The 24,119-nt window shown below is 53.9% G+C and overlaps 9 protein-coding genes across 9 annotated transcripts; 6 read left to right on the plus strand and 3 right to left on the minus strand.

Annotated features, from left to right (window-relative positions):
* Positions 1-3,551: 3,551 nt before the first annotated feature.
* PG998_002438 (uncharacterized protein) lies at positions 3,552-4,106 on the plus strand (the record flags this gene model as incomplete). The annotated part of the gene is made up of 1 exon (XM_066869256.1): positions 3,552-4,106. The coding sequence occupies one exon, from the start codon at positions 3,552-3,554 to the stop codon at positions 4,104-4,106; it is 555 nt and encodes a 184-aa protein (XP_066737671.1).
* Positions 4,107-5,086: 980 nt separating this feature from the next.
* On the plus strand, positions 5,087-6,454 carry PG998_002439 (a49-like RNA polymerase I associated factor; the record flags this gene model as incomplete). Its single annotated transcript, XM_066869257.1, has 2 exons — positions 5,087-5,530; positions 5,588-6,454. The coding sequence occupies 2 exons, from the start codon at positions 5,087-5,089 to the stop codon at positions 6,452-6,454; spliced, it is 1,311 nt and encodes a 436-aa protein (XP_066737672.1).
* Positions 6,455-7,948: 1,494 nt separating this feature from the next.
* On the plus strand, positions 7,949-8,754 carry PG998_002440 (40S ribosomal protein uS13). The gene is made up of 3 exons (XM_066869258.1): positions 7,949-8,025; positions 8,237-8,367; positions 8,439-8,754. Exons 1-3 carry the CDS (start codon positions 7,987-7,989, stop codon positions 8,737-8,739), a joined length of 471 nt encoding a protein of 156 aa, XP_066737673.1. The 5' UTR covers positions 7,949-7,986; the 3' UTR covers positions 8,740-8,754.
* Positions 8,755-9,107: 353 nt separating this feature from the next.
* On the minus strand, positions 9,108-10,046 carry PG998_002441 (uncharacterized protein; the record flags this gene model as incomplete). Its single annotated transcript, XM_066869259.1, has 1 exon — positions 9,108-10,046. One exon carries the CDS (start codon positions 10,044-10,046, stop codon positions 9,108-9,110), a length of 939 nt encoding a protein of 312 aa, XP_066737674.1.
* Positions 10,047-11,463: 1,417 nt separating this feature from the next.
* PG998_002442 (Carboxypeptidase Y-like protein A) lies at positions 11,464-13,149 on the plus strand (the record flags this gene model as incomplete). Its single annotated transcript, XM_066869260.1, has 2 exons — positions 11,464-11,926; positions 11,990-13,149. 2 exons carry the CDS (start codon positions 11,464-11,466, stop codon positions 13,147-13,149), a joined length of 1,623 nt encoding a protein of 540 aa, XP_066737675.1.
* Positions 13,150-14,741: 1,592 nt separating this feature from the next.
* PG998_002443 (cystathionine beta-synthase) lies at positions 14,742-16,322 on the plus strand (the record flags this gene model as incomplete). Its single annotated transcript, XM_066869261.1, has 1 exon — positions 14,742-16,322. The coding sequence occupies one exon, from the start codon at positions 14,742-14,744 to the stop codon at positions 16,320-16,322; it is 1,581 nt and encodes a 526-aa protein (XP_066737676.1).
* A 1,787-nt stretch (positions 16,323-18,109) lies between these two features.
* Positions 18,110-18,974, minus strand: PG998_002444 (uncharacterized protein; the record flags this gene model as incomplete). The annotated part of the gene is given in 2 exon segments (XM_066869262.1): positions 18,110-18,610; positions 18,624-18,974. 2 exon segments carry the CDS (start codon positions 18,972-18,974, stop codon positions 18,110-18,112), a joined length of 852 nt encoding a protein of 283 aa, XP_066737677.1.
* A 692-nt stretch (positions 18,975-19,666) lies between these two features.
* PG998_002445 (Palmitoyltransferase) lies at positions 19,667-21,922 on the plus strand (the record flags this gene model as incomplete). The annotated part of the gene is made up of 3 exons (XM_066869263.1): positions 19,667-20,242; positions 20,296-20,724; positions 20,783-21,922. 3 exons carry the CDS (start codon positions 19,667-19,669, stop codon positions 21,920-21,922), a joined length of 2,145 nt encoding a protein of 714 aa, XP_066737678.1.
* Positions 21,923-22,547: 625 nt separating this feature from the next.
* PG998_002446 (uncharacterized protein) lies at positions 22,548-23,681 on the minus strand (the record flags this gene model as incomplete). The annotated part of the gene is made up of 2 exons (XM_066869264.1): positions 22,548-23,267; positions 23,415-23,681. 2 exons carry the CDS (start codon positions 23,679-23,681, stop codon positions 22,548-22,550), a joined length of 987 nt encoding a protein of 328 aa, XP_066737679.1.
* Positions 23,682-24,119: the final 438 nt, after the last annotated feature.

Below are 24,119 nucleotides of genomic sequence, written 5' to 3' on the forward strand. Positions count from 1 at the left end.
ATAAATGAATGTTGTTGAAGCGAGCTTGGTACCGATAGCGAACGTATAGTTGAAGCGAGCGTATAGTTGAAGCGAGCGTATAGTTAAAGCGGGTGTTCCTTTTTGAACTGAGTGCTATTGAAACGAGCGCGGTACTGATAAAGAATGTATAGTCGAAAGTGATCGTCGTTGCTTGAAGTGAGGGTTCTTATTGTTAAAGAAATGGCAGTAATGAGTGTAGGTTGTTGGAGCGAGCGTTACTGTTCTCGTTGAAGCGAGTGTGTTCTGGAAACGAATGCTGTGATGCCGACAGGCGTAGTGAGGATGACCTCCGAGTTTAGGTTTTAGACGAATGAGAGTGGTTGACGTCTGTCCCAAGATTTGAGAGATGCCAGGTCCGTTAGACAAGCGAATGACTTGCTGCGCAGGGCGGGGAGGAAAGTACTGTATGGCCATGTTCAGGGACAGCAAATGAGAGAACCATAAACACGCGGCGAGCGCTGAGTCGTGTCAGCGAGTGTGGAGGGCCATCGGGTGTGGCCAAAGGGGATGTAGATAACTAAAACGAAAGGCCAATACGCAAAAGTGAGTGTGGGAAACGAATGGCATCCGATGTAGCGTCGTGGCGAAGTGACGAGATAGTAGGATCTCATCGTGAGCAAGACGACAGGACTCAGGGCTGCTGTTCTCTGTCGCTTGGCTCCAGTGCTTTCCCATGACGAATCGGAGACTCGAGGTACGTTCCGGATGCGGTTCAGCCCCCGAAGGAGCGGACCGAGAAACGGCACATGTTCAGGTGAGCCCGACTGAAGAAGCTCGACGGGCAGAAATGTGCCAGATCCGCAGGTGTTTGGATGTTGGGCATGATGGTTCCTCATGGTGGCTTTTCGAGAGGTCCGGGGTCTTGGTAAAGCACCGGCCGATGGACAAAACGGCCGCCAACCGCCGCTGGACAAACCAACGAGGCCATATTTAGAAGGATGAGGCTTGCATATGACAGTGGATGCCGGCATACACCGTTAGATATGGCTTTATGCTGAATCGAACACATCTTGGAAGAGCTGGCCTCAGAGTCGACTGAGGCGGGAAGGAATTTTGAGATAGTTGGATTTATAACTGGGCTGTTGATGTGATGAATGAGCTGAGGAAATGTTTACTTGGAGGCCGACTTTCCTACCCATATATACACGAGTGTTCTCCAACAGAAACCACAGCTGAGCTTCGAAAGCCCTGACGAGCTGACGAATGATGCCATTCCGTAGCACTTGAAGGAACCATCGGATGCCGAGCCACCGTGAAGCAGCAGTGAACCAATGTTCTGAGTAGCTGGACCAACCAGAAGCCGCTCAACTTCCTATTTAGTAGGTCTGCTTCGCCAATTGGAATACTTTCAAACAGGTTTGGTGCTGCCGATGACTAGTACTCGCTGCCAAGAGCGTCTTTGTGGACTTTGCCTCGCTGGCATAACAGCATGCCGACGACACAGCTCCGCGATTAACGTTGTCGAAGCCACCAATACGTCTTCGGATGATTTAAGCTCCTTCTCGTGTCATGTAATAAGACGAACGTGGACGCACTGCGCAGCCTTTCCAGCAACCCCAGAGTGCCCGGCGATGCTTCAGCCAATCACTGCGCCAGAAGAGTGTTTGATCCGTGTCTAGGGACGACAAATAACCTCGCATGGTGTGACTCGTGCGAGACGAACCTGGTCTGAGAGCCTGATCTTCGCTCTCTCGAGCTGGGCACTGGGGAAGAAAATAACCGACCAAACCACATACCATTCGAAAACATCAGCCGGTGCTGGGGAGCGGCTATGACGACTGTTCGGTTTCCGCCTTGGCAAAGCACAGAGCGAGGCGAAAGCATGGGATGGATTTGACATCATCTACTAACCAGTGCTGGTTTCCCCTATTCTCTGGGTCACTACAGTAGCAGGCCAGTAGCAGCGACGTGGTGCGCGCATCGCGCGACAGCTACTGGACGCCCACACACGTGGGTGGTCGTTCACAGTCATGTAGCCAGCCAACGATAGACACAGAAAAGGGGGCTGACCCGAGCAAGGCCCGACTGCTGAAGGTTATCCCGTGGCTGTTTCTGTCGAAGACTAGCAAGACTGACAGCCACGGTACTAAAACACGTGAGGCTTTTACCACCAGCCTCGGCGTAGAAGGTATTCAGCCCTGCAATACCACATTCCCTTCTTCTACGTGGGTGGATGGTATGGTGGCTAGGAGGATTCCTCGGGAGGTAGAATGAAGCGAGAACTCCGAGAATCGGATCAGATGCATATAGGATAAAGATCTGAACGACGATGCGAATCACATGCCAGCGTTGTTTAAAGTCAATAAATGGTGTCTCCCCAGTGACACTCCCGACAACTAGAGCAACTAGAGCAACTGTCACGGTAGTGAACCTAACTCGGGCTATACTAACAGACAGCACATAGCGGCCTCACTAGACCGCCCGTTGACAGAGCCAAGAAGATAATTCAGATTAATCTAACGATTGGAAGAAAGAGGTAATGTTGGGATTTTCGAGAACCAAGTCTGTTCTGACGGGATACTACCTCGATTGCGGGGGAAATCAGATACCCGTACCTCTTCGCTGAAAGTCGTTGCAGAATCAATCAATGATTTACTCGACAGAAACCAATATAGACTTTGTCATCCGGAGGCCCGATCAATGCGAAAACATCACTGCCATCTTGCGAGCTGAAGTCCGCAATCAAAGGGATACCCCTATCTTCCCAGCACAGCGATGTTTTGCACTGTTCGGCATCGAGCTTGGAGGTGCGGCGCATGGGGAGATCGCCAAGGTAGTCGACTCCTGCCACCGACGATAGATCTTGGTTTTTGTCATCCGAAAACCTCCGAACTTGGTGTAGGTTTGATCGTTTGCGTCGCTCACAGCAGAACTTCAGAGGAAGCCCTTTAGCAACAACGCAGGTGCATTGGTGGAAACGGCCGAACGACGATGAGGCGGTACGTAATACTAGCACCACCACAATGCGATTCTCGTCACGCCAGCCAGCTCGGCTCTAGAAACTGGCCGGCCCCTCGCTAGCATTGAACCTGCAAACCTTGACTGTTTTGGTAAACAGCTGACGGTACACGGACGGGGAAATAATCGGTCCTGCACGATTCGCTACTGCACCGCTATTGCAGCCGGGGTCTGATAGACGCTGATAGGGTGACGCCATCGTGCATGACTGTGACCGAACCCCCGTAAACCTTCCCCGCGACCTACGTAGGACCCGAACCCCATACTCTCTGGAAATATGCATGACCGCTGGCTTCCATGCGAGGGGGGCACATCTGGCATATGTCACTTCACGTTGCTGCTGGGGAGGAAACTTAACTTCCCCCATTCTCCTTACTTCGGTATTTCAATGTCTTCAGCCTACACCCGCCGGTTGAGGCGTGCATCAGCTCGCGAACATATACTCTCAGAGAAGGTATCGTCTTTTCCATAAACGACAAGACATATTCATTCATCCCATTTGTCATCCAGTTTCAGACCATACCCATTACTCGGTCTCTATTCGTCTCATTGTCGCCTTGCCCTACTATACCATGGCCAAGAGCAGGTGGTGGAGCCACGGACGGAAACCGTCCACCAGTTCCGGCGAGAATGAAACAGCAGGCACAGGCACCGTCACCCCCGACAGCAGCGTGGGCGGCCAAGAGCCAGGCTCCAAGTCGCCGTCGCGCTTCATACGAACCCTAGCGGGATTTCGGTCCAGGAAGGACAAGAGGTCGTCGAACAATGACTACTCCCACCTGGATCGTCCCTTCACGCAGCAAAACCTGGAGCACCAGAAGATCCTCAACGGCTTTGCTTTCAATTTCGGCAAGAAGCAGCAGCGCCGGACGAGCCACGGCGCCCACAGCTACGCAAGCGGCATCAGCCCCTGCGCATCACGCAATACCAGCGTGGACGGCGCCTCCTTATCCATCACGCGCTCGCACGGAAGTAGCCGGCGCGAGACGCACCCGCGGTTCAGCAGCACCTTGGCCCACGACGCACCCCGGGAGGTGCCCGGGGAAGAGTCGGATCAAGAGAGAGGTCCCGTACGGGCACTCCCAAACGCCCCGAAGGTCACTCGAGTGGCCTCGCACCACTCATGAGGAAAACATATTCTCTGATATAGCGTCTGAGAAGCCGTTAAACAAAACGAAATGACCAAAAACAACAATATTGACTTGGCGATCGCATGGCGTTGGGGAATATGTTTTAGCTGATTTCTAGCAATTCTTATCGGCGGCTCAACTACGCAGGACAATTGGGAACGGGGTGTGTCAAGGCGTATTGGGAACAAACCCACTTGAGCGGTCGGCGTACAGCCTGCGATGCGGTGAACATTGCTATTGGACCCTGTATTTATATTGACGAACAAGTGTATAAGCAACAGTAACAGGCTATCTTCCTGGTAGAAGATATAAAGCAGCACAATATATATGAGAAATATACATTGATATGTAAAGACTACCCTCGCTCGGCTGGGGTTATTACATATGTCATCATCCTCTTGGCTCTTTCCATGACCTACCTATCCCGAGAAAGACTTGAGACACTGAACTGATGGCTGCACAACTCTAGCTACAAGACTTCAGTGAAATCATTCCCGTTTTAATGATTTTCCAACCTTTATTCCACCCTTCAACAGCAAATATACTATTTGTCCCATGCCAACTCAAGACGGAGGTGCTTGACAGGTGAATATTCAAGCGCACGCTGTAGTGATCCCCAAGCGTTCCATCTGATTTCAACCCCGAGGACCCGTCTACCGCATGCACCAACAGAATAGCTGACTGTGCAATGTTTGGCCCTGACGACATCTCTGATCTATCGTTCTTACCGTTTACAAGTAACGTGGTGGTGATTAGCCGTTGCTGAGAAGGGTCTTACACACATTGTACATGCTGTAGCGCCCCCACTCAGCGCGCTGCACCCCTGTTGGCGGTGAGTTAAGCTTGTCAATCAATTGAAGGTGGCCTGGCGGCAGAATTTGTTCCCAAAAATTATTTTTCGAAGTCAACATACGTCGAGGCACGTCGAGGCGATTCTGTAAATAAATACGCAAATCGGACTTCACGCAACCGCAGATATGGGGAGCAAGCGAAAAATCGACGACGGCTCTTCGGGCTCCAGCAAAAAGAAGAAGCCTCGCCAAGCAGCACCCCAACCGCAAACCATCAAAATCGCCTCAGTACGAAGTGCCCGCGAATGCGCACCCGCCATCGCCTCCACCCCAGGCCTCTGCGTGCCTTCCTCACTTAACTTCCAGGCCTACACCAAACCCGCACCGGCCCAGAAGAAGAGCAAGAAGGCTGCCCTGCCCGAATTAATGCTACATGCAAGCACCGATCGGGTCGACTACACAGCCAAGGAAGATGGAGATGGTGGGGTTGCTACACATCTCAAGCATTACATCGGCGTCTTCGATCCCGCCACGAACAAGCTTGATGTGATCGAAGCGAAGAAGATGACGGTCCGCGGTGTTCCCCGGGCGCAGAAGGCACCAGAGGATAAATCTGCCGAGGCCTACCAGGTATGCTTCCTCCGACTCAGCCTTCCACCCTGGCTGCTGGTACTAATCACCTTCTAGACTATGACCGAGCAGCGAAACACCCTTGGCATGGAATTCGGTACCAAGAAAGCGAAGAAGGCCATTGCCTCTATTACAGAGAATGCTATTGGTTCTGCCAAGTCGAACGTCGAAGGCCCTACCAAGCTAGACTCCTCTTCTTTAGCCATTATGGATTCGATATCAGAGGCCGCCCGAAGCGTCGCGTCGAGAGACCAACTTCAGGCCACCGCCGACCAGGCCAAACCAATCCCTCCCGGACACTTCGACGCCACCGAGATCCAAGACGTCTACCTGCCCGAAGAGCTTATTGGTGCCGATCTTCTGTCATCGATCCCTATCAAGGACTGGCAAGATACCGCCAAGAAGCAGAGCCCCCTCACCACCCCGAACAAATACGTCACAGAGAACTTCTGGGAGATTGCCAGAAGTCTGCACCCGGTTCGAGACTTACGTATACTACGCTACATAAACTGCCTCCTCACCATTTCCAAGAACATGAAAAAGGGGAAAGACCGAGGCTCTTTCAGGCTGCCCGACCGCAAGAAGCTACAGGAACTCCTGGACCCGGCTCCGGTGCAACTTATCGACAGCATCCGGCGGAAGTTTTCGGAGGGCGGAGACGTGCGAAAGTTCCACATGGATTTGTTGAAGACCTACTGCTGTGCTCTGGTCTCCATCCTCCACAACTTCGAATTCGATTCCGAAAACTTGCGCTACGATCTCAGTCTGACTGAGAAGGAGTTCGCGCAGTATTTCCGCACGATAGGCGGCAAGATACTCGTCAGGGCAGGACCAAAAGATGGACCGAAGGGCGCCAAGACGCAGATCGCCAAGTTGGCGCTCCCACTGGAATTCCCCCAAATGCGCTTTGCCAGGCGCCGGTAGGAGGATGGACGGATGGGTTATCGAGGGAGGGTACGGGGCGACTGCGGTGTGCCTAAGAACCCACTCGAGTGACGATGAGACATTGATATTGGCTTCAAAAGGATCATTGCTTAGGCGTTTAATGAGGATACACATAGCCATTAACCAAGAGTTATGGCAATAGGGCGTAATGAAATTTACAAGCAATGACAAAATATTGCAAATACTGTCCCCCATGAAATGGCAAATACAGTATCCTACGCTGGTGATCATCCGTCTGTCTCGGCACCAGACATCTCTACACCAGGCATCTAGCGCTTCAGTTGCAAATACTCTATATAGTTATCCTGTCATTATACTGGCACTGCAGAGATAATCGTCAGCTGTAGGGTGAATCCACGCCACATTGGAGCGATGCCAGGCCACTTTTGGCGCTGATGATCACACGATAGCCAAGCGCCCGCAAGCAATGCCCGAGAGGAATCAGATCAAATGCAGTGTCAACTGGCCTTCTAGATAATTGCTACAGTCACTTGTGAGCAGATTCGTATAACCACTACGCAGCTCCCACCTCATGACCTGCACAACATTGCCCAAAGACCAAGTGAAACTAGATAGAAGGTTAACCAAACAAGAGATTGCATCTACAAGCACCAGCACAACGAAGTGGATGGAGGCCGAAAACACCATGACCAGAAGCTGGTTGTTTGGGATTTAATAATTTTATTATATACGATTTTGATTGTATATAAGGGGAAGCAAACGCTCGTAGATAACCCCTTGTGTATTCTGACAGGCCTCAGAATTTTCAGTGTATGAATCTCACATAGAATATAATCTGATCGAGAGTTTTGATTTCTTTCATCATAGGCCGCCTGCAGTGGTTTGAGGTTTCCAAGAACTTTCTTGAAAAGGGTACTGCTGAAGAGGAAGGAAGGAGAAGGGAGAGGGTGCCGCCAATCATAGGCAACCGACACCATTATCCATTGCGACATCCAGATGGGGTGACCCCAATGAACCAGTTCAGCTGGTGTCAGAAACGGACGCCGACTACACTAGACATTGCAGCGAGGCATATCGGCATGCGAATAGCGACATGCACCAGGACAACAAAATGCAGCCCAATATAGCAAGGCGCTTCACCCATACTGTAGATTCCTACCAAAGATGGTGCAGCATTTTCAACGACTTCCAGCGGGCAGCGGTGGCCCGTCAGCCGAAGCAACCATCCTCTTCGAATCGTTGTGAATGCAAGGCGAGGTTTTGGGTTAGTAAAGGCGAGCGAGTTTGTAGGTGACAGAACTTTTTTAGTAGCCGACCCTAGATTCTGGGTGGAGCCACCCGACAGCCCCACTTCTACCTTTTGGGCGCACAAATGCGCAAAGGGTTTTTCCGGGAGCCGGGCCACCGCACCACACTTTCTTTGCGAATTGATTGCGAAAATTAGACCCAAGCGGATTCCGGATTTCAACACACCTCTTTTCAGTGACTTGTGACAATCTCTCGACAGTCAAGAACCAAAGGCAGCAACTCACCACCAACCGTTGCCCATCATGTCGCTCGTCTCAGGAGAGAAGACGAACTTCCAGTTCGTAAGTCTATCCTCCTATCAATTGCCCGCAACGGGCTTTCCCACCAGCGCGCCCATCCGACGTCCTGGCGCGCTGGCGAAATCCCGATGAACTTTTTCCCACACGACACCAAAAACTCCCAATCACTTTACGCGGTCGAACACATCGAGAGATATCATGGAAGACAACAAAGCGAGCAAGGGATTGGATTGGCTAACAAGAGTACCCATAGATTCTGCGTCTCCTTAACACCAACGTTAAGGGTGAAGAGAAGGTCATGTACGCCTTGACCCGAATCAAGGGTGTCGGTCGTCGTTACTCCAACTTGGTCTGCAAGAAGGCCGATGTCGACCTGAACAAGCGGTACGAATAATCCAGTCGAACCAGTATCAGCGGATTATGGAATACAGGGACTAATATAATTATTTCTACAGCGCCGGTGAGCTCACCTCCGAAGAGCTTGAGCGTATCGTCACCATCATCCAGAACCCCACCCAGTACAAGATCCCCACCTGGTTCCTCAACAGACAGCGCGATATCGTCGATGGTAAGGACTCTCAGGTCCTTGCCAACGGTGTCGACTCCAAGCTCCGTGACGATCTCGAGCGCCTCAAGAAGATCCGCGCTCACCGTGGTCTCCGTCACTACTGGGGTCTCCGTGTCCGTGGTCAGCACACCAAGACGACTGGTCGCCGCGGCCGGACTGTCGGTGTGTCCAAGAAGAAGGGCAACTAAATGTTTACGAATGCTATGGCAAAAAGGGTGGTTTCATGGGCTCTGGTCATTCATTGCGTTGGGTTCGGCGTGAAGGCTGGACTGAAATTACACGTGCATCATTGGTGTCGTATGGTCACGAAATCATACGACTTTGCTTTACGGAAGGGTTCGGTCAGTGATGGATGTACTCTACAAAAGAATAAGAGACACCGTCTTCCCAATGCCACGATAACAATGCACGTCTGTGATGTTTGATCATTGATGAAACTGGATGGTGGTATCTATGTATGCCCTATGCCAAATAAAATTCGTTACGATCAAATAGTGTGTACCATGAAGTCATCAACGCCCGAGCTATGCTATTTATACCCAAGAGAGAATCAGCTCTAGTCGTCTTCGTGTGTGACTGCCATGTCCAACACCTCGACTCGCCCTTGTCCTCTCGTCTCGTTGCCCAAGAAATCGGAGAGAGCCTTGAAGGCACCCGGCTCGACGAAGCCGACTACTTCCCACTCTGACCCCATGACGTCTTGGGATTCCACCTGTTCAACGTAGCCCAGAATCTTATCCTTGACTGTTCCTGGTGCCACTTTCTGCTCTCCCTCGGCAGCCTCTGTTGCCTTGGGCGCCTTGACGGCCTGTTTTAAGACGTTGGTAGAGCACGTGATTCTGAGTCGCATGCGAGCCCTTGACACGGGGATGGGCTGGTTCGCAATAAGCGCCTTCATGGCTTCCAGAGCCTGACTCTTTGCGCTCTTGGTCGTGACAACGCCGGTCCACACATGCTCCTTGGCCCTCGGCTTCGCCTCGGCATCGTCTCCGGTCGCCGGGGTGCCCGTCCCGCTGGCGGTGGCGCTCTTGTCGCCGCCGGCCCCCTGGCCCTGATGCGCCTGCGAGCTGAGCATGTCAAGGGCCTTGTCGATCATGCCCGTCGTGTAGACACGCTTCGTACGGGGGTCAACGAGTTTGCTGGCCACGATGCTGATGACTTCGGTGTGGACGCGGTCGAGCTGCGCCGCCCTTTCCTTCTCGCCCACCTGCAGCTCGCCCTTGTTGAGGATCTCGAGAATGATGTCGTCGACCGACTTGTCCTTGAACGCCTTGGCCAGGTCTTCCTTGGGCGCCGTCTGCCCCTTGGACACGTTCAGGAACACGTTGGGTATCTGCAGGACCTCATCCAGGTCCGTCTCGATGCCCTGTCGCCACTCGAGGACCTTGTTCTTGTAGCACGCGATCTCGAAACGCTTCTTGCCCTTTTTGAGGCGCACCAGGCTCACGTTTGTGAGCTTGATCTGGTTGCTGGGCTGGTTTATTTGGCGCGACATGGTTGTGTTTGTGACTGTGATATTTTGATGGTCTTGTCTCGTCTTGCTTGCTGTCCTGGCGCTGACAGGCTGGGAGACTTGGCAAAATATTCAGTATCGCTTGCTCTCGTTTTTTTCGGCTTGGGTCGCAAAGAGAATGATTGGGATATCCGGGTTTTGTATGGCGGGGCAGCAGACAGGTTATGGAGGGGTCTATCTGAGATTGCACTAGACTTCGGGGCAGGTTGTTCGAACTTTACATATTATTATTCAAGGCAGCATACCTCATTGCGGGTCTGTAAAGACTGCACAGCCACAGTGGCTTGAGTCACGGACATCTCGGACTCCCGAATTGGTCTGACCATCAAGGTGCTACCTACTGTATGCACTCTGGGTAATGCATGCATGTCCCAGATCAGTGTTGCTGTGGTACCTATGCCATGGTATCTGTGAAAATGTTGCTCTGTTGAAGGAGGCGCTATATGATTCCCGAGTATACCAGGAATGGCTCCTAACCCTCTAGCACTCGACGCAGGAACGAGCTGGCTGCAATCAATCACTATTGTTGTTCCAACGCTGCTGGTTATCTGCTTCGGTCGCTCACGCGGTCGGGGTTGCTATCGAAACGAACGATGATGACATGGTCCAAGTAGCCAGGTCCAACCCGTCCCAGAGTGAAACGTAAGAGGGCAGGCCTCTAGACTATTGGTGGGACTCAACCGCTAGCCACGTTGGACGGGTGACGAGGCCATCAGCCAGGCAGGCAAAAAGCTCGGTGAGAGTGGTGTGGCACAGTTTCAATGATTGATGGATGGATGAAGATCAATGATGGAGGGATTTGGGGGGTTAGGGGTGTGTACCTGGCCTATGTACCTACCTACCTGCCTTATGCGAGTTCGTTCCCCTGGCCAATACTCCGTAGCTGGAGCTTCCTCTCCTAGGCGGCGCCCGTTCGATTTGCCTCTTGGTTAGTTGGATAGCTTCCAGTTTGTGCTGTGGTTATACCATAGCTTTGACTCTTGTACAGCATTTGAGGATGCGATGCTGGTTCTGGAAATACACAAGTTCATCAAATCGGCAGATGGGAAGCAACTAGGCGCCTCTCCGGATTTGTGATCCGCCCCCAGCAGTGCGGGTCTTGGCTGTTGTCACAAGATCCATCTCCTGGGCTTATCTCCAGGAACCTAGACCACTAGAGCTAAGCAGCAGCAGCTAACGAAGGTAGGAGCTCCAGCGCCCTCCCTCCGAAACGCGCAACCCAAGCAACTTAGTCAAGCATTCATTGATAAAACCCGCATCCCCAATTCCATTCATCTCGTCCTGTACTTCCGACTTACATACTACTCCTTCTTACCACATCTATCCATCCATCGACGGCTTTTATCAGTATCCAAGTCGTCGTTTGCTATCCTCATCTCACTACGTCACGCGGCACAACATGGGGCTGTCCAAGACCTTAGCCGCGGTGCTCGCCTCGTCGGCAGCACTGTCGTCGGTAGCCGCCCAAGAGCAGCAGGTCCTCGGAGGCCTTCAGGACACCATCCACCAGGTCGTTGAGGATGTCCTCGACATCCCCGCCGAGGCCCAGGGTCTCTGGGACGAGCTGAGCCTGCTGGTTCCGGGCTTCATGGAGAAGGCCCAGACCCTCATCACCGCCCAGCAGAAGCCCAAGGCGCACAAGCGCAAGCCCGACAGCGAATGGGATCACGTCGTGAAGGGCGCTGATATCCAGAGCATGTGGGTCGAGAAAGACGGCGTCAACCAGCGCAAGATTGATGGCAGCCTTGAGGCCTACAACCTGCGCGCCAAGAAGGTCGACCCTTCGTCTCTCGGCGTTGACAAGGTCAAGCAGTACAGTGGATACCTCGATGATGAGGCCAACGACAAGCACTTGTTCTACTGTAAGCTTCTCTTTCTGATGATGCTGGACGCTCTAGCAATGTACTAATACGTGTGGCAAACAGGGTTCTTCGAGTCCCGAAACGATCCCAAGAACGACCCCGTCGTCCTCTGGCTGAACGGCGGCCCCGGCTGCTCCTCCATGATGGGTCTCTTCATGGAGCTTGGCCCCTCCAGCGTCGACTCCAAGCTCAAGTTGGTCTACAACGATTACTCGTGGAACAGCAACGCCTCGGTCATCTTCATTGACCAGCCCGTCAACACTGGCTACTCGTACAGTGGCGGCTCTGTCAGCAGCACTGTCGCCGCCAGCAAGGATATTTACGCCTTGCTGACCCTTTTCTTCCACAACTTCCCCGAATATTCCGAGCAGCCATTCCACATCACTGGTGAATCGTACGCTGGCCACTACATTCCTGTCTTCGCTTCCGAGATCCTGTCCCACAAGAACCGTAACATCAACCTTAAGAGCATTGCCATCGGCAACGGCTTGACCGACCCCAAGACGCAATACGCTGAGTACCGTCCCATGGCATGTGGCGACGATGGCAGCCATTACGGCCCTGTTCTTGATGAGAGCGAGTGCCAGTCCATGGATAATGCTCTCCCTAGATGCCAGTCTCTTATCCAAGGCTGCTACGACTCCCAGAGCGTGTGGAACTGCGTTCCGAGTGCCATTTACTGCAACAACGCTCTGATCGGCCCCTTCCAACGCTCCGGCTACAACGTATACGATATCCGTGAGAAGTGCAAGGACCCCGAGAACCTGTGCTATAGCCAGTCGGCCTGGATTGCCTCGTACCTGAACCAGCCGGAGGTCATGAAGGCTCTCGGTGCTGAGGTTTCTGACTACGAGAGCTGCAACAGCGAGCTTAACCGTAACTTCCTCTTCAACGGTGACTGGTCCAAGCCATTCCACCTGCTCGTGCCCGACCTACTTAAGCAGATCCCTGTCCTCATCTACGCTGGTGACGCCGACTACATCTGCAACTGGCTCGGCAACAAGGCCTGGAGTGAGGCCCTTGTCTGGGGTGGCAAGAAGGACTTCAACTCTGCTAAGATGAAGGATCTCTCTGTCGACGACAAGGCCTACGGCCAGGTCAAGACCAGTGGCAACTTCACGTTCATGCGAATCTATGAAGCCGGACACATGGTGCCCTTCAACCAGCCCAAGGGATCTCTGGATTTCTTCAACCGATGGATCGGTGGTGAGTGGTATGCTTAAGCGTACCAGCAAGATAAACTGATGTTTCCCCTACGTGTCGGAGGAGACTCCTTGTGTGGTAGAAAGGACTCAAACTTCTGTTTTGATAGAACCCTACACCATATGAAATAATTGATATTGGATTACTATATGCTTTTGAACCCTTGTATGAATGGTGTGAAATGTGACAACAGAATAATTGCGAATGCCTCGACGCTGGTAGCCAGGAGGTTCCGCACTCAAAGAACGTTGATCGAGTTTGCTCTTGTCTTATACACTCGAGATGAGGTATCCAGCTCAAGATCAGAAGTGGGAAACTAGCACTGACCGAGCATGGCAAAAGACGGTAATACATATCACATTGTGCCAAAAGCAATGGCTTCTAGGAGAAGATTGCGATACAAGAGTGGGAACAAGTCGCCAACACCCTTCCTGGTCGAATTCTGTGCCTACCTCTTCTCAATAGTCTACCGCATTTAGCGACTCAAGGAAAGACATCATGCGATCCCTTTCCATTGCTAGCGAGTGACTATTGTTCGTCGGAATGCGTTCTCTGTATCGAGACGTACAAGCTTCGTTTGAAGCTTTGTGCATTCACATAGGTATGCCGCTGTTGGTTGAGAGATAGCATCGCAAGTCGTATTGGTTATGTTGTGAACAGGAAAGAAGGAACCGGCTGGACAGTGGACTTGGGAAAATTCAGTGCGCGAAAAGCGAAGTTGTGGCTTAGCGGGCCACCCTGCCAGCCACTTTACTTCCAGGGTAGGTGGTGGGTGGTCCACTATACTGGGCTCGATGATGAGCGGATCGTATTGCATGTTGGCCGTATTTCTACACGCAGAGTCCACCGGATTTCTAGAAGCATGTTCATCACATGTTGCGACTATTGGGCCTGGCAGTGTTGGTAGAAATCCTCCTCTTTGCCCCGGTTAACCGCCCTTTCGAAGCTCGCATCCTACATGTATGGCGTGATTTGCTGGGAAGATGAGCCAGAGTGGGATTCGCAGTTGACAGTTACTAAGAGCAACGGCCCTTCCAAGAGTTGTCAGGGTCTACAAGCGGAGTATGTGTTAGTCTTTAGCGTCCGGTTTGCATAACCACGTTTTCTAGCAAGGGCAAATGGGTGGGCGATAATTATGCACGTGTAGGAGGTATCTCAAGTTCGTAGCGAAGATGGCTCGCTCTATTGCCAGCCGACAAGAAAGACAGATGCTCATCCAGTGTCGGCTCTGGGCCAGCCGCCGCGGGTATCGGATTTGATCGGTCCCTGCCGCAACGTTGGTCGTCCAGGAAGCATACGGGCTGGAGGCGACAGGGATGACCCACCAAGTGACATGTGTATACTAGAAGACTAGGAAAGAACCCTTCTCGCCTTCCAGACCTGCATGTCCAACTCCTCGCATAAACTCGGCTTTGGCGGGGCGGGAAAAAACAAAAAGTCGACTGATTCTCGCTTTCTTTCTTCCCTTTGCTCCTCAGCTGTGCTCACCTCATCCAGAGAATACCGCCTACTCCCTGCCTTTATCTCCTGCTCTGGGTACTACTTCACCTTTATTCTACTCCTTCGGAACAAAAAGCAGAAAACAACTATCAACAGACTGCCCTTTCTCGCCATGGCCACCACTAACGGCGCCAACGGCGCAACCTCGCTGCCCCATCGCCCTCCTCCGCCTGCCACCGCTCTGTCGGCCACCGAACTGATCGGTAACACGCCGCTCGTCCGCCTCAACAAGATCCCCCAGTCGCTCGGCATCGAATGCGAAGTCTACGCCAAGGTCGAGCTCTTCAATGCCGGCGGCTCCGTCAAGGACCGCATCGCCCTCCGCATGATTGAGGAGGCCGAGCGCTCTGGCCGCATCAAGCCCGGCGACACCCTCATCGAGCCCACCAGCGGCAACACGGGTATTGGCCTGGCCCTCGTCGGCGCCATCAAGGGCTACAAGACCATCATCACCCTGCCCGAGAAGATGAGCGCCGAGAAGGTCAGCGTCCTGCGCGCCCTGGGCGCCACCATCATCCGCACCCCGACCCAGGCCGCCTGGGACGCCCCCGAGAGCCACATCGGCGTCGCCCGCCGTCTCGTCAAGGAGCTCCCCAACGCCCACATCCTCGACCAGTACTCCAACCAGGACAACCCGCTCGCGCACGAGTTCGGCACCGCCGAGGAGATCTGGCACCAGACCGGCGGCCGCGTCACCTGCTTGGTGGCCGGCGCCGGCACGGGCGGCACCATCACCGGTCTGTCTAAGGGCCTGAAGAAGCACAAGGCCGACGTCAAGATCGTGGCCGCCGATCCTCAGGGCAGTATCCTGGCCCTCCCCGAGAGCCTGAACGAGGAGCACCGCGATCTTCCTTACAAGGTCGAGGGTATCGGCTACGACTTCCTTCCCGAGGTCCTGGTGCGCGAGGCCGTCGATAAGTGGTACAAGACCGAGGACGTGGAGAGCTTCAAGCTGGCCCGCAGGCTCATTGCCGAGGAAGGTCTCCTGGTTGGAGGCAGCTCCGGCAGCGCCATGTCGGCCATGCTGCAGGCCGTCAAGGACCTGAAGCTTACCAAGGACGATGTCGTTGTCGTTGTCATGCCCGACAGCATCAGGAGTTACCTCAGCAAGTTCGCCGACGACGACTGGCTGTCTGCCAACGACCTTCTCTCTGAGACCGACAAGGCCGCCAAGGAGACCGTCGCCAAGGAGAGCGTCACCGACGACAAGGACCCCTATGCCGGCGCGACCGTCAGCGCGCTCCGCCTCAAGCCCGTGACTTCAGTGCTCTCTACGAGCCTCTGCTCCGAGGCCATCGAGACGATGCGCGACAAGGGCTTCGACCAGCTGCCCGTGCTCAACGGCCCCGGCGGTAAGCTGGTCGGCCTCGTCACCCTAGGCAACCTGCTCAGCTACCTCTCGCGCGGCCGCGCCACGGGCCAGACTCCCGTCAAAGAGGTCATGTTCGACTTTGGCCGCATGGACGAGGTCGTGACGGACCTCCGCGAGGGCAAGGGCGGCAAGCGCCGGAAGTTTGTCGAGATTACCATGAACACGCCCCTGACCGAGCTCAGCAAGTTCTTCGAGTGGAACAGCGCCGCCGTCGTGACAGAACCCGCCAACGGCTCCGACAAGAATGCTCTCAGCAAGCCCCTGGCTGTCGTCACCAAGGTCGATCTGCTTACCTGGATGGTGAAGCAGGTCAAGGCATAATTAAATAAGTTTATGAGACGAAGAAACACAAAAGTAAAGATTGATGAGGACTAGAAACATGAAGATTATACACGCATATGATTCCAAGGCGTTTTGGAGAGGGTGGTGGTATCATGCCAGCTTTTTACGTAGATTAGATCAACTCGCGTATCTAGACGAGGAGAGGACTTTTTGAACTGAGAAGAGTGGAGATAGACTCAACGTCATCAGGGGAAAGTGATGGTTATGGAGTCAGCTAATACACTGTAATGTATTTGTTTGTATCAAAACCCCTATCTCTGGCTCTTTTTGTGAAATGACTGTCCGGCCAGGGGGAATTACTCTACTTCGTGTTCGTTCCTCGACACTCTATTACAGAGGAGCAAAACACAAACTTAAAGGTACGATTTAACAACAGAGTTGTTGATAGTTAACGAGGCTTAATATTTCCATCTTCGAGCTCTCGAGCGTGAATTCCGCCCACTTCGAGAGTATGAGGCTGAAGTAATAGGTGCCAGAAAGGGGTCGCGCTTCGTAACCTTAGCAAGTCGTCGAAACCCACTCCCATTCCTCCAGCGATATATTTGCTACGTTTCTAAGCGAATGATCTCTACCGCCCCGAACCCCAGCACGACAAAATAGCAGTCGCAATTAAGAATTTCTCGATACTTCTTCTCACGCGAGCCAGTTCCGGCTTCTACGTCTTAACCGCCTCCCAATAAGAGCTGGCAACCAGATGCCTACCTCATCAGGCAAGATGGTATCAGCAAAACTTGCCGTCTGACCAGACCCAAGACAACCGCTGTTCTCAAACATGATGCGCTTTTCTACCATCCCAGCGTTGTTTCCCGGCAACTTTTGCTAGCTCTTTGATTGGTCGGTCTGCCCCTTGCACACCGCGGAAGCATCAGTGTGCTCGATGTGGCTGGCAAAACGAAGGTTACAAATTGTTGCTCGTCTGCATGCAAAAAAAAAGTCGATTCCTTTAATAATAATAAAAGAATGACCTGAGAGGGAGTTGAACGCTCAGCCCTTAGGCTAAATAGTGTAATATAGACTTCGCATGAGACTGACACTACTGCCGAGCCGACAACCCCGGCCTGATCTCAAGGGATTCAGGCATCATTGTGATTTATAAATTTATTTGCTGGCTTGCGGCCGAGTTTAAGCCAAGGCGGTTTGAGGCTCTCGGGAGGCAGTGTGTGGCATGATCTCCGGTCGAGGCCTCATAGGGTTTTAGTTGATAGTGGATGGTTGTTCATCTGAAAACCAGAAAGGGGGGTATACTGCTCTGGTCGCTCTTAGAATAACCCATGGGAAGCCGGCAACTAAACAAGGGACACAGGACGTCTGCAATTCCAATGTAAAGGTAGCAGAGGCTGTACGACCACCGTAGCCAGGGGTTAAATACTTGGTGTCATCGGTTGCACAATAGCTTGTAGTGTGGTCGAAGACAGATGTCAGGATTATTGAGTAGCTGGATCAAGCTGGTTGTAGTAATATGCCTAGGTCGTCTTCACCGCTCATTGACTCCTATTCTTTTTGAGTGGTTGCCAGAAATTACGCATCGTGAAGGTATGGCTGAAGTCGAGCAGGCCGTTGTGCTACATCCCGGCACCGACGGCTCCAGGTTGATAGTCAATTCGATCCATAAATCACCGGGGAATATTTGCGAAGAGATCATGGTTGGTGGTACCGACACTGGGCCGGCAGCCCATTGCATTATTTATTAGTGTGTTTATCGAAGCCGAGTCGACTGCGGACCAACGGTGGAACCCCTGGTACTTGATGCATACCATGCCTCGGATTTATAGGCGCTCGGAGACCCAATGCCACCATTTGTCGACCTTGGCTTCGCTGACGCTGCCGCCAATAATGTCCACCTCGAGATTGAACTCTTGCATCTGGCCGAATGTGAACTTCTCCGACCCGTATTCGCCCAGCCAGTCATCGTTTTCCTCGTTGTCGACATCGTCTATGCCGACTCCGGAAGCGAGCAATCCCTTGCTCCGGCTCTTGCGTATCCTCCCCAGCTCGGCCTCCAGGTTGCTCTTGACCAAAGTGGCGGGCAGAGCCGTGAAAAGGTCCGACTTGTTGGCGGCGATCAAGACGTTGATAACAGTAACCGCCTTGGACGTCTTGGACGAGCTCACGCGCTTCTGGAGGGCCAGGAGAACTTCGTAGAGGTAGTTGGCCGTGGCGGCGAGGTTCTCGTCCAGCGTGGCGGCGTCGAGCATGAAGACGATTCCGCGGGAGACCGTCCTTGGCCACGAGGCTGTCCATGGCGAAGTTGCGCAGCTTTCCGTGGCCTGGGGTATCGACGAGCAGGAACTTCTTGTGCTCGCCGGGCGCATCGTCCTTGACGGCCTCGCGAAACGACAGGTGTTGGTCGACCGAGGCGGTCAATTCGATCGACTGGGGGACCTGCGAGCTGTGGGTGGAGGGCGCGACATCTCCGCGCTCGAGCAGGGTCTGCAAGGACGTCTTGCCAGCACCCGGGGGACCAACGAGGACGATGGAGGGGAGGTTCGTGTACGGTGTCGCGCGGCTCACAAAGATGTGGACAATGATGGGCACAAGGAAGACGATCAGGGCGCCGACGATGAAGACGGGGGACGAAGGCGTCAGGATGTACTCGATGTACTCGATTAATTGCTCCATGGCGGTCGGCATCGTGACGTTGGAAGTCGGATGCTTCGTGAGGAAGGGTCGGTGGCCGGTACCAAAAAGTAGGGGAAGTTTCTCGAAAGATTGTGGCCTTATATCCGGAGCCTTGCGTGCGCTATGCGATGCCCAGTCCCTTAGCACCAATGACGGTGGTTGTTGCCAAGCAGCAAGCTCGAGGCTTCTGTCTGACAAGCGACAATTGACAACTACACGTACACCACTTTAAACCACCCTGGTCGGCCGGGGTGTTTCGAGCCAATGGCGGGTCGCTATGCAGATTGTCGATGGTAGCACTAGCCGTGGCTCAGACGCCCTGGATTCGTGGATGGGAACTTTCGGACGCTGACCAACTCGCTCGTGTCTGGCAAGCGCATCGAGAGCAATTGCAAACTTCTTTGAGGCCTCGATTCGAATTTCAATACCCCGGCGCGGAAACCTCCAATCTCTCCGCTTCTAATTCTCTCTTCCGCGTCACCTATCAGGCTTGCTCCAGTGGGCGTGGTGTCATCCCGTCTTGCCGTGTTGCCGCAGCGCAGCGCAGCCACGCGACAGAGACTCCGTTTCGAGCCCGGATGGTCGGCTGTCCCTAAAACTACCTCTCCTACCGACGTCTTCCTCTCTCCTATCCAAGGGAAACCCACGATCAATCCTCCTCGCACAACACATCGAGGCACCAATTTACTGACTGGACGGCGCTGATGTCGCAATCCAACGGCAACTCGACCGGCGGCATGCCGATACAGCCGGCATCCAAGGCCACCGCCGCCGCTCCCAAGGTCAACGCAGAAGATGTCGAGATGGGGAGCATGCCGGGGAACACTTCCCCGTCAGAGCCACAGATTATGCAAATAGCAAGAGTAGGAGATATACCTGCCATGGAGAAGCTATTCGAGCAGAGCGACTACGATGCCACCTACACCGATGACGAGGGCATCACGCCATTGCATTGGGCTGCCATTAACAACCAGTATGGAATGGTGAAATTCCTACTTGACAAAGGAGCCGACATCAACAAAAAAGGCGGCGAGTCGGTCGCGACCCCTCTGCAGTGGGCCGCCCAGCGCTCCAACTACTACACCGTCAACCTCCTCCTGCAGCACGGCGCCGATCCTCTCATCACCGATTCACAAGGCTACAATACCCTCCATATCTCGACCTTTGGTGGAAACATACTATTGATCACGCTGCTGCTCCACCAAGGCATCCCTGTTGATGTCGTCGATAGCTATGGCCACACGGCGCTCATGTGGGCGGCGTATAAGGGATTTCCCTGTGTGTGGATTTGCTACTCCGATGGGGCGCGAGCGTCCACGCCAAAGACGAGCAGGGGTTCACGGCGCTGCACTGGGCGCTGGTCAAGGGGTCGCCGCCCTGCATCCTGAAGATTATCGAGTACGGCGCCGATCGCTTTGCGAAGACGGACACAGGCAAGACTCCCGCCATAACGGCGCAGGACCTCAACACCGTCAACGCCTGGCATCGTGCCCTCAAGGAGTGCGGCTACACCGAAGATGGCCACGCCGCGATACCCTGGTGGCCTGGCGCATCCTACTTCCTCCAGGACAAGCGCACATTCATGAACCGCTTCCTCTTCGTCTTGCCAGTCGCCATGCTCTGGACAGAGATGCTGGTGCTGGCCTACCTGCCCATCATCTTGTCTTTGCCAATCGCTATTGCGCTTGGCTTTGGATTCCAATGGGTTACTAACCAGGTCATCGAATATGGCCCGCCAGATATGAGACATCTTCACAAGACCGTATGTGTTACCCCTATTACAGAGTCAAAAAAAACACTTTTACTAACCTGTCGCGCAGCCATGGCTAACGGGCATCTTTGCCGCGTCACTCTTCCTGGTCGGTCTAGGTTGGGTGTGGTCTGTCCTGCCAGCTACATTCTCCGACCACTTCTTCCTCAACGTCATCTTCGCCGGTTTCTTCGGCTTGATTGTGTACTTCTACGCTTCGTGCATGGTTTTCGACCCGGGATATGTTCCGAAGTTGAATGGGATCGCGGAGCAAAAGGCCGTGATTGACGAGCTCTTAAGCTTATGGAAGTTTGACGAGGCTAACTTCTGTGTTTCTTGCATGATCAGGACGCCTCTGCGGAGCAAGCACTGCAAGAAGTGCCAGCGCTGTATCGCTAAGCACGACCACCACTGCCCCTGGGTCAACAACTGTGTTGGCGTTAACAACCATCGGCACTTCTTCCTCTACCTTGTGACTCTAACCCTGGGCATCCTGGCCTTCGACTGGCTGCTTTACGGCTATTTCTCGATGTTGAAATCCTCTGCCTCGGACAAGTGCACGTTCTTTTCGGAGGGTGTGTGCAAGGTCATCAACGCAGATCCCTATACTGTTTTGCTAGGTATCTGGGCTTCTCTGCAGCTGACGTGGGTCGGCATGCTCCTCTTTGTGCAGTTTGTGCAAGTCGCCCGCGCCATGACGACCTACGAGAACATGTACGGCATTAGCGACGGCGTCTCGGCGAACATGACCCAGGGCTTCACGTCCACGGGCGCCCCGCTCGATCCCAACCATCCCGACGCCGGTGCGCCGCCCAGCGCGGCGGACGATCCGCTGGGCAACCGCCCCCACGGTGCGCCCGGCCATCGCCACAAGCAAGGGTTCCTGAAACAGTGGAGCCGCATCTTGGGCGTCGATACTTTTATCGAGACGGCGACGGGTCGGGGCGCCGCGACCAGTGGCCATGGCAAGAACAAGCGCAAGAACAAGAAGAACCCCTATTCCAAGGGCTACATGCAGAACTGCAAGGACTTCTGGTGCGACCCGGCGCCCGTGTTCGGCCGCCGCGAGACGGGCGAGGCCATGATCGGCGGACGCAAGATCAACTGGACCGACGTCTACGAAAGCCCAGCCCTGATGGATGCTGGGCTTGCTTCCGGGGGCAGGAGGCGGGGTGGGTACGAGTCTGTGGCGGGGGATGACCAAGTTTAATGAAAATGGCAGTTATTCTCGTGTGTATGTGAATCCTCGTAAAAGAATAATCGCTTGGGGTCTTTATTCTGCGACGAGATGCTGAAAGAAGGTGATGGGACGAAGACTATGTTACAAGCGGGCATCAGCTTTTCATGGACAACGAACGATGAGACGAAGGCGGGTTTAAGAGGGAAACTGATGACTCTCACGGGGGGGTATAGCAACAGCGCTTTATTATTTGCTTTTCCAAGCTAGCGGGCATGACAGAGTACGTCGACTGGCGGAAATTGATTATTATCATGTGGGCAGTCGTATGTTCTGGAACGGCGAGATTCGAGTTGCGCATGCATACTTTTATACTTGCTTGAACTCTAGCCAATACTTATTTATGTAAAGGGGGGATGAGGTATTAGAGATCCAAGGGGTATAATGAAAATATAAATATTCATCTTTCGACCCTTTGCTTATTATGTCTGTCCTATGACGCTATTCGCGTTGCTGGCAAGAAAAAAGCTGGGTTGATCTGCGACTTGCGTTTGTTGTCTTCTTTGGGACCCAAAGATATGGTTTCGTCAATGAAATATAATCAAGACTTGGCTTCAGCGACCAAATCACCATCCATTACGAAATGTGCAAACTCAGATCACCTGCCCCGGCCGCGACCTCTACCACCGCCCCTGCCGCCTCGGCCACCCCTTTGGCGTTCTTTGCCTTGCGGAGTCCGGATCGTGATGCCCTCGGGGAGATCGGCCACCTGCTCGCCGTCCTTCCACAGCAGGCCCACCCCTTGTCTCCGCCCGCGCACCTCCTTGAAGTACTTGAGCGGCACGCAGCCGTCCGCGTCCCCCTCGGTCAGCACGACGCCGTTGGAGCTCAGCCACCACTTCATGTCCCCGTTGCGCAGACTGGCCTCGACGTCCACGAACATCAGGAGCTCGGCATCGGCGCGCATGCCGCTGATGACTTTGGGCTTTCCGTGCCGCTCCTCCTTTTCGGGGGCGGCCGCTGTCTCGTCGCCAGCGTCGTGAACCTGGGCCTGTTGCGGCCCTTTGCTGCTAGTAGCGGTAGAAGGGTTACCGTCCTCGGGCAGACCGGTGCCGAAGTGGACGTGAGTGCGACCCATCTTCTTGAGGCCGCCGCTCTCGACAATGGAAGGCCAGAAGGCGAAGTAGGTGCCGTGGACGACGACGACGGGCACGTTGGCGGCCTCGAGCGTGATGGGCGCGTGCAGGGCCTCGCTCGCCAGCTCGATGCTGTGGCCCTGGTTGGCGCGGATGAGCCAGTCCTTGGGGTCCGTCGAGTCGGCGTCGCTCTCCGAGACGGGCTTCAGGGTGAAACGCTTCTTGGCGTTGTCCCGTTCGACCTTTGGATCTCGGCCAGGGTCGGCTTGAGGGAGCGGATCCGTGGCCATTGGAACTGGATAGTTGGCTTGGGTTAGAAGTGACAAAGGGCAAGCCAGGTGCATGTTTCGGCATGTTTAAATCGCCCGACGAAGTGAAAGAGAACTTACAACTTGATCCAACCGAGCATAGCCCTCGCCGTTCATCTCGATACCAGCCTCGCTGGCCTTATGCCTCAACAGGGCCGAGAGCGCCTTGCTGAGCAAGATATCGCGATCCGGAGCCTGGCCACCACCGTCACCGCCGCCGCCTCGTTTGCCCCGTTTGCCCCCTCTGCCACCGTCACCGCCGCCGCCGCCGCCGCCTCGGCGACCCCCTTGAAGGGCGAGGTCCTCCAGCCTCTCGGCAGTATTGTTATCGATGTTGCCGTCAGCCATGGTGCGTGTTTTCCTCCAATTGCTGCTGCTTCTTCTGATGAGGATGTTGCGTCCAGTGTCGACGATGCTCTTGCTGGACCGAATCAAAGCAGGCAACGAAGTAACAATACTGGCACGATTGATGAGCGCCAGCTTTCTTGGCCTCGAGAGATTTATCGTTGGGAGCCTGAACTTGTCCCGGTATTTGCGGTTCACTTGTGTGTTTGCTCTGAAGTGGTGGGGCACTGCCGCTTGACTTCTGGACGCTTGATTTCCACCTCCCACCAGTTCGGCCTGAGTCACTCTCGAGGCCCGCTACGGGACAAAGTCACTCACTAAAGGAGCCACAAACAACCGTTTCCAGCTTTCACTCACGATGAATCATCTTTCATCTCTCATCTTTCATCATAACCCGAATATTGATACATTATTGTCGGTCTTTCTAGACCCAATATTTAC

This window comes from Apiospora kogelbergensis (assembly GCF_038363985.1).
Source record: "Apiospora kogelbergensis strain CBS 113332 chromosome Unknown utg000001l_segment0_segment0, whole genome shotgun sequence".
Lineage (NCBI taxonomy): Eukaryota > Fungi > Ascomycota > Sordariomycetes > Amphisphaeriales > Apiosporaceae > Apiospora > Apiospora kogelbergensis.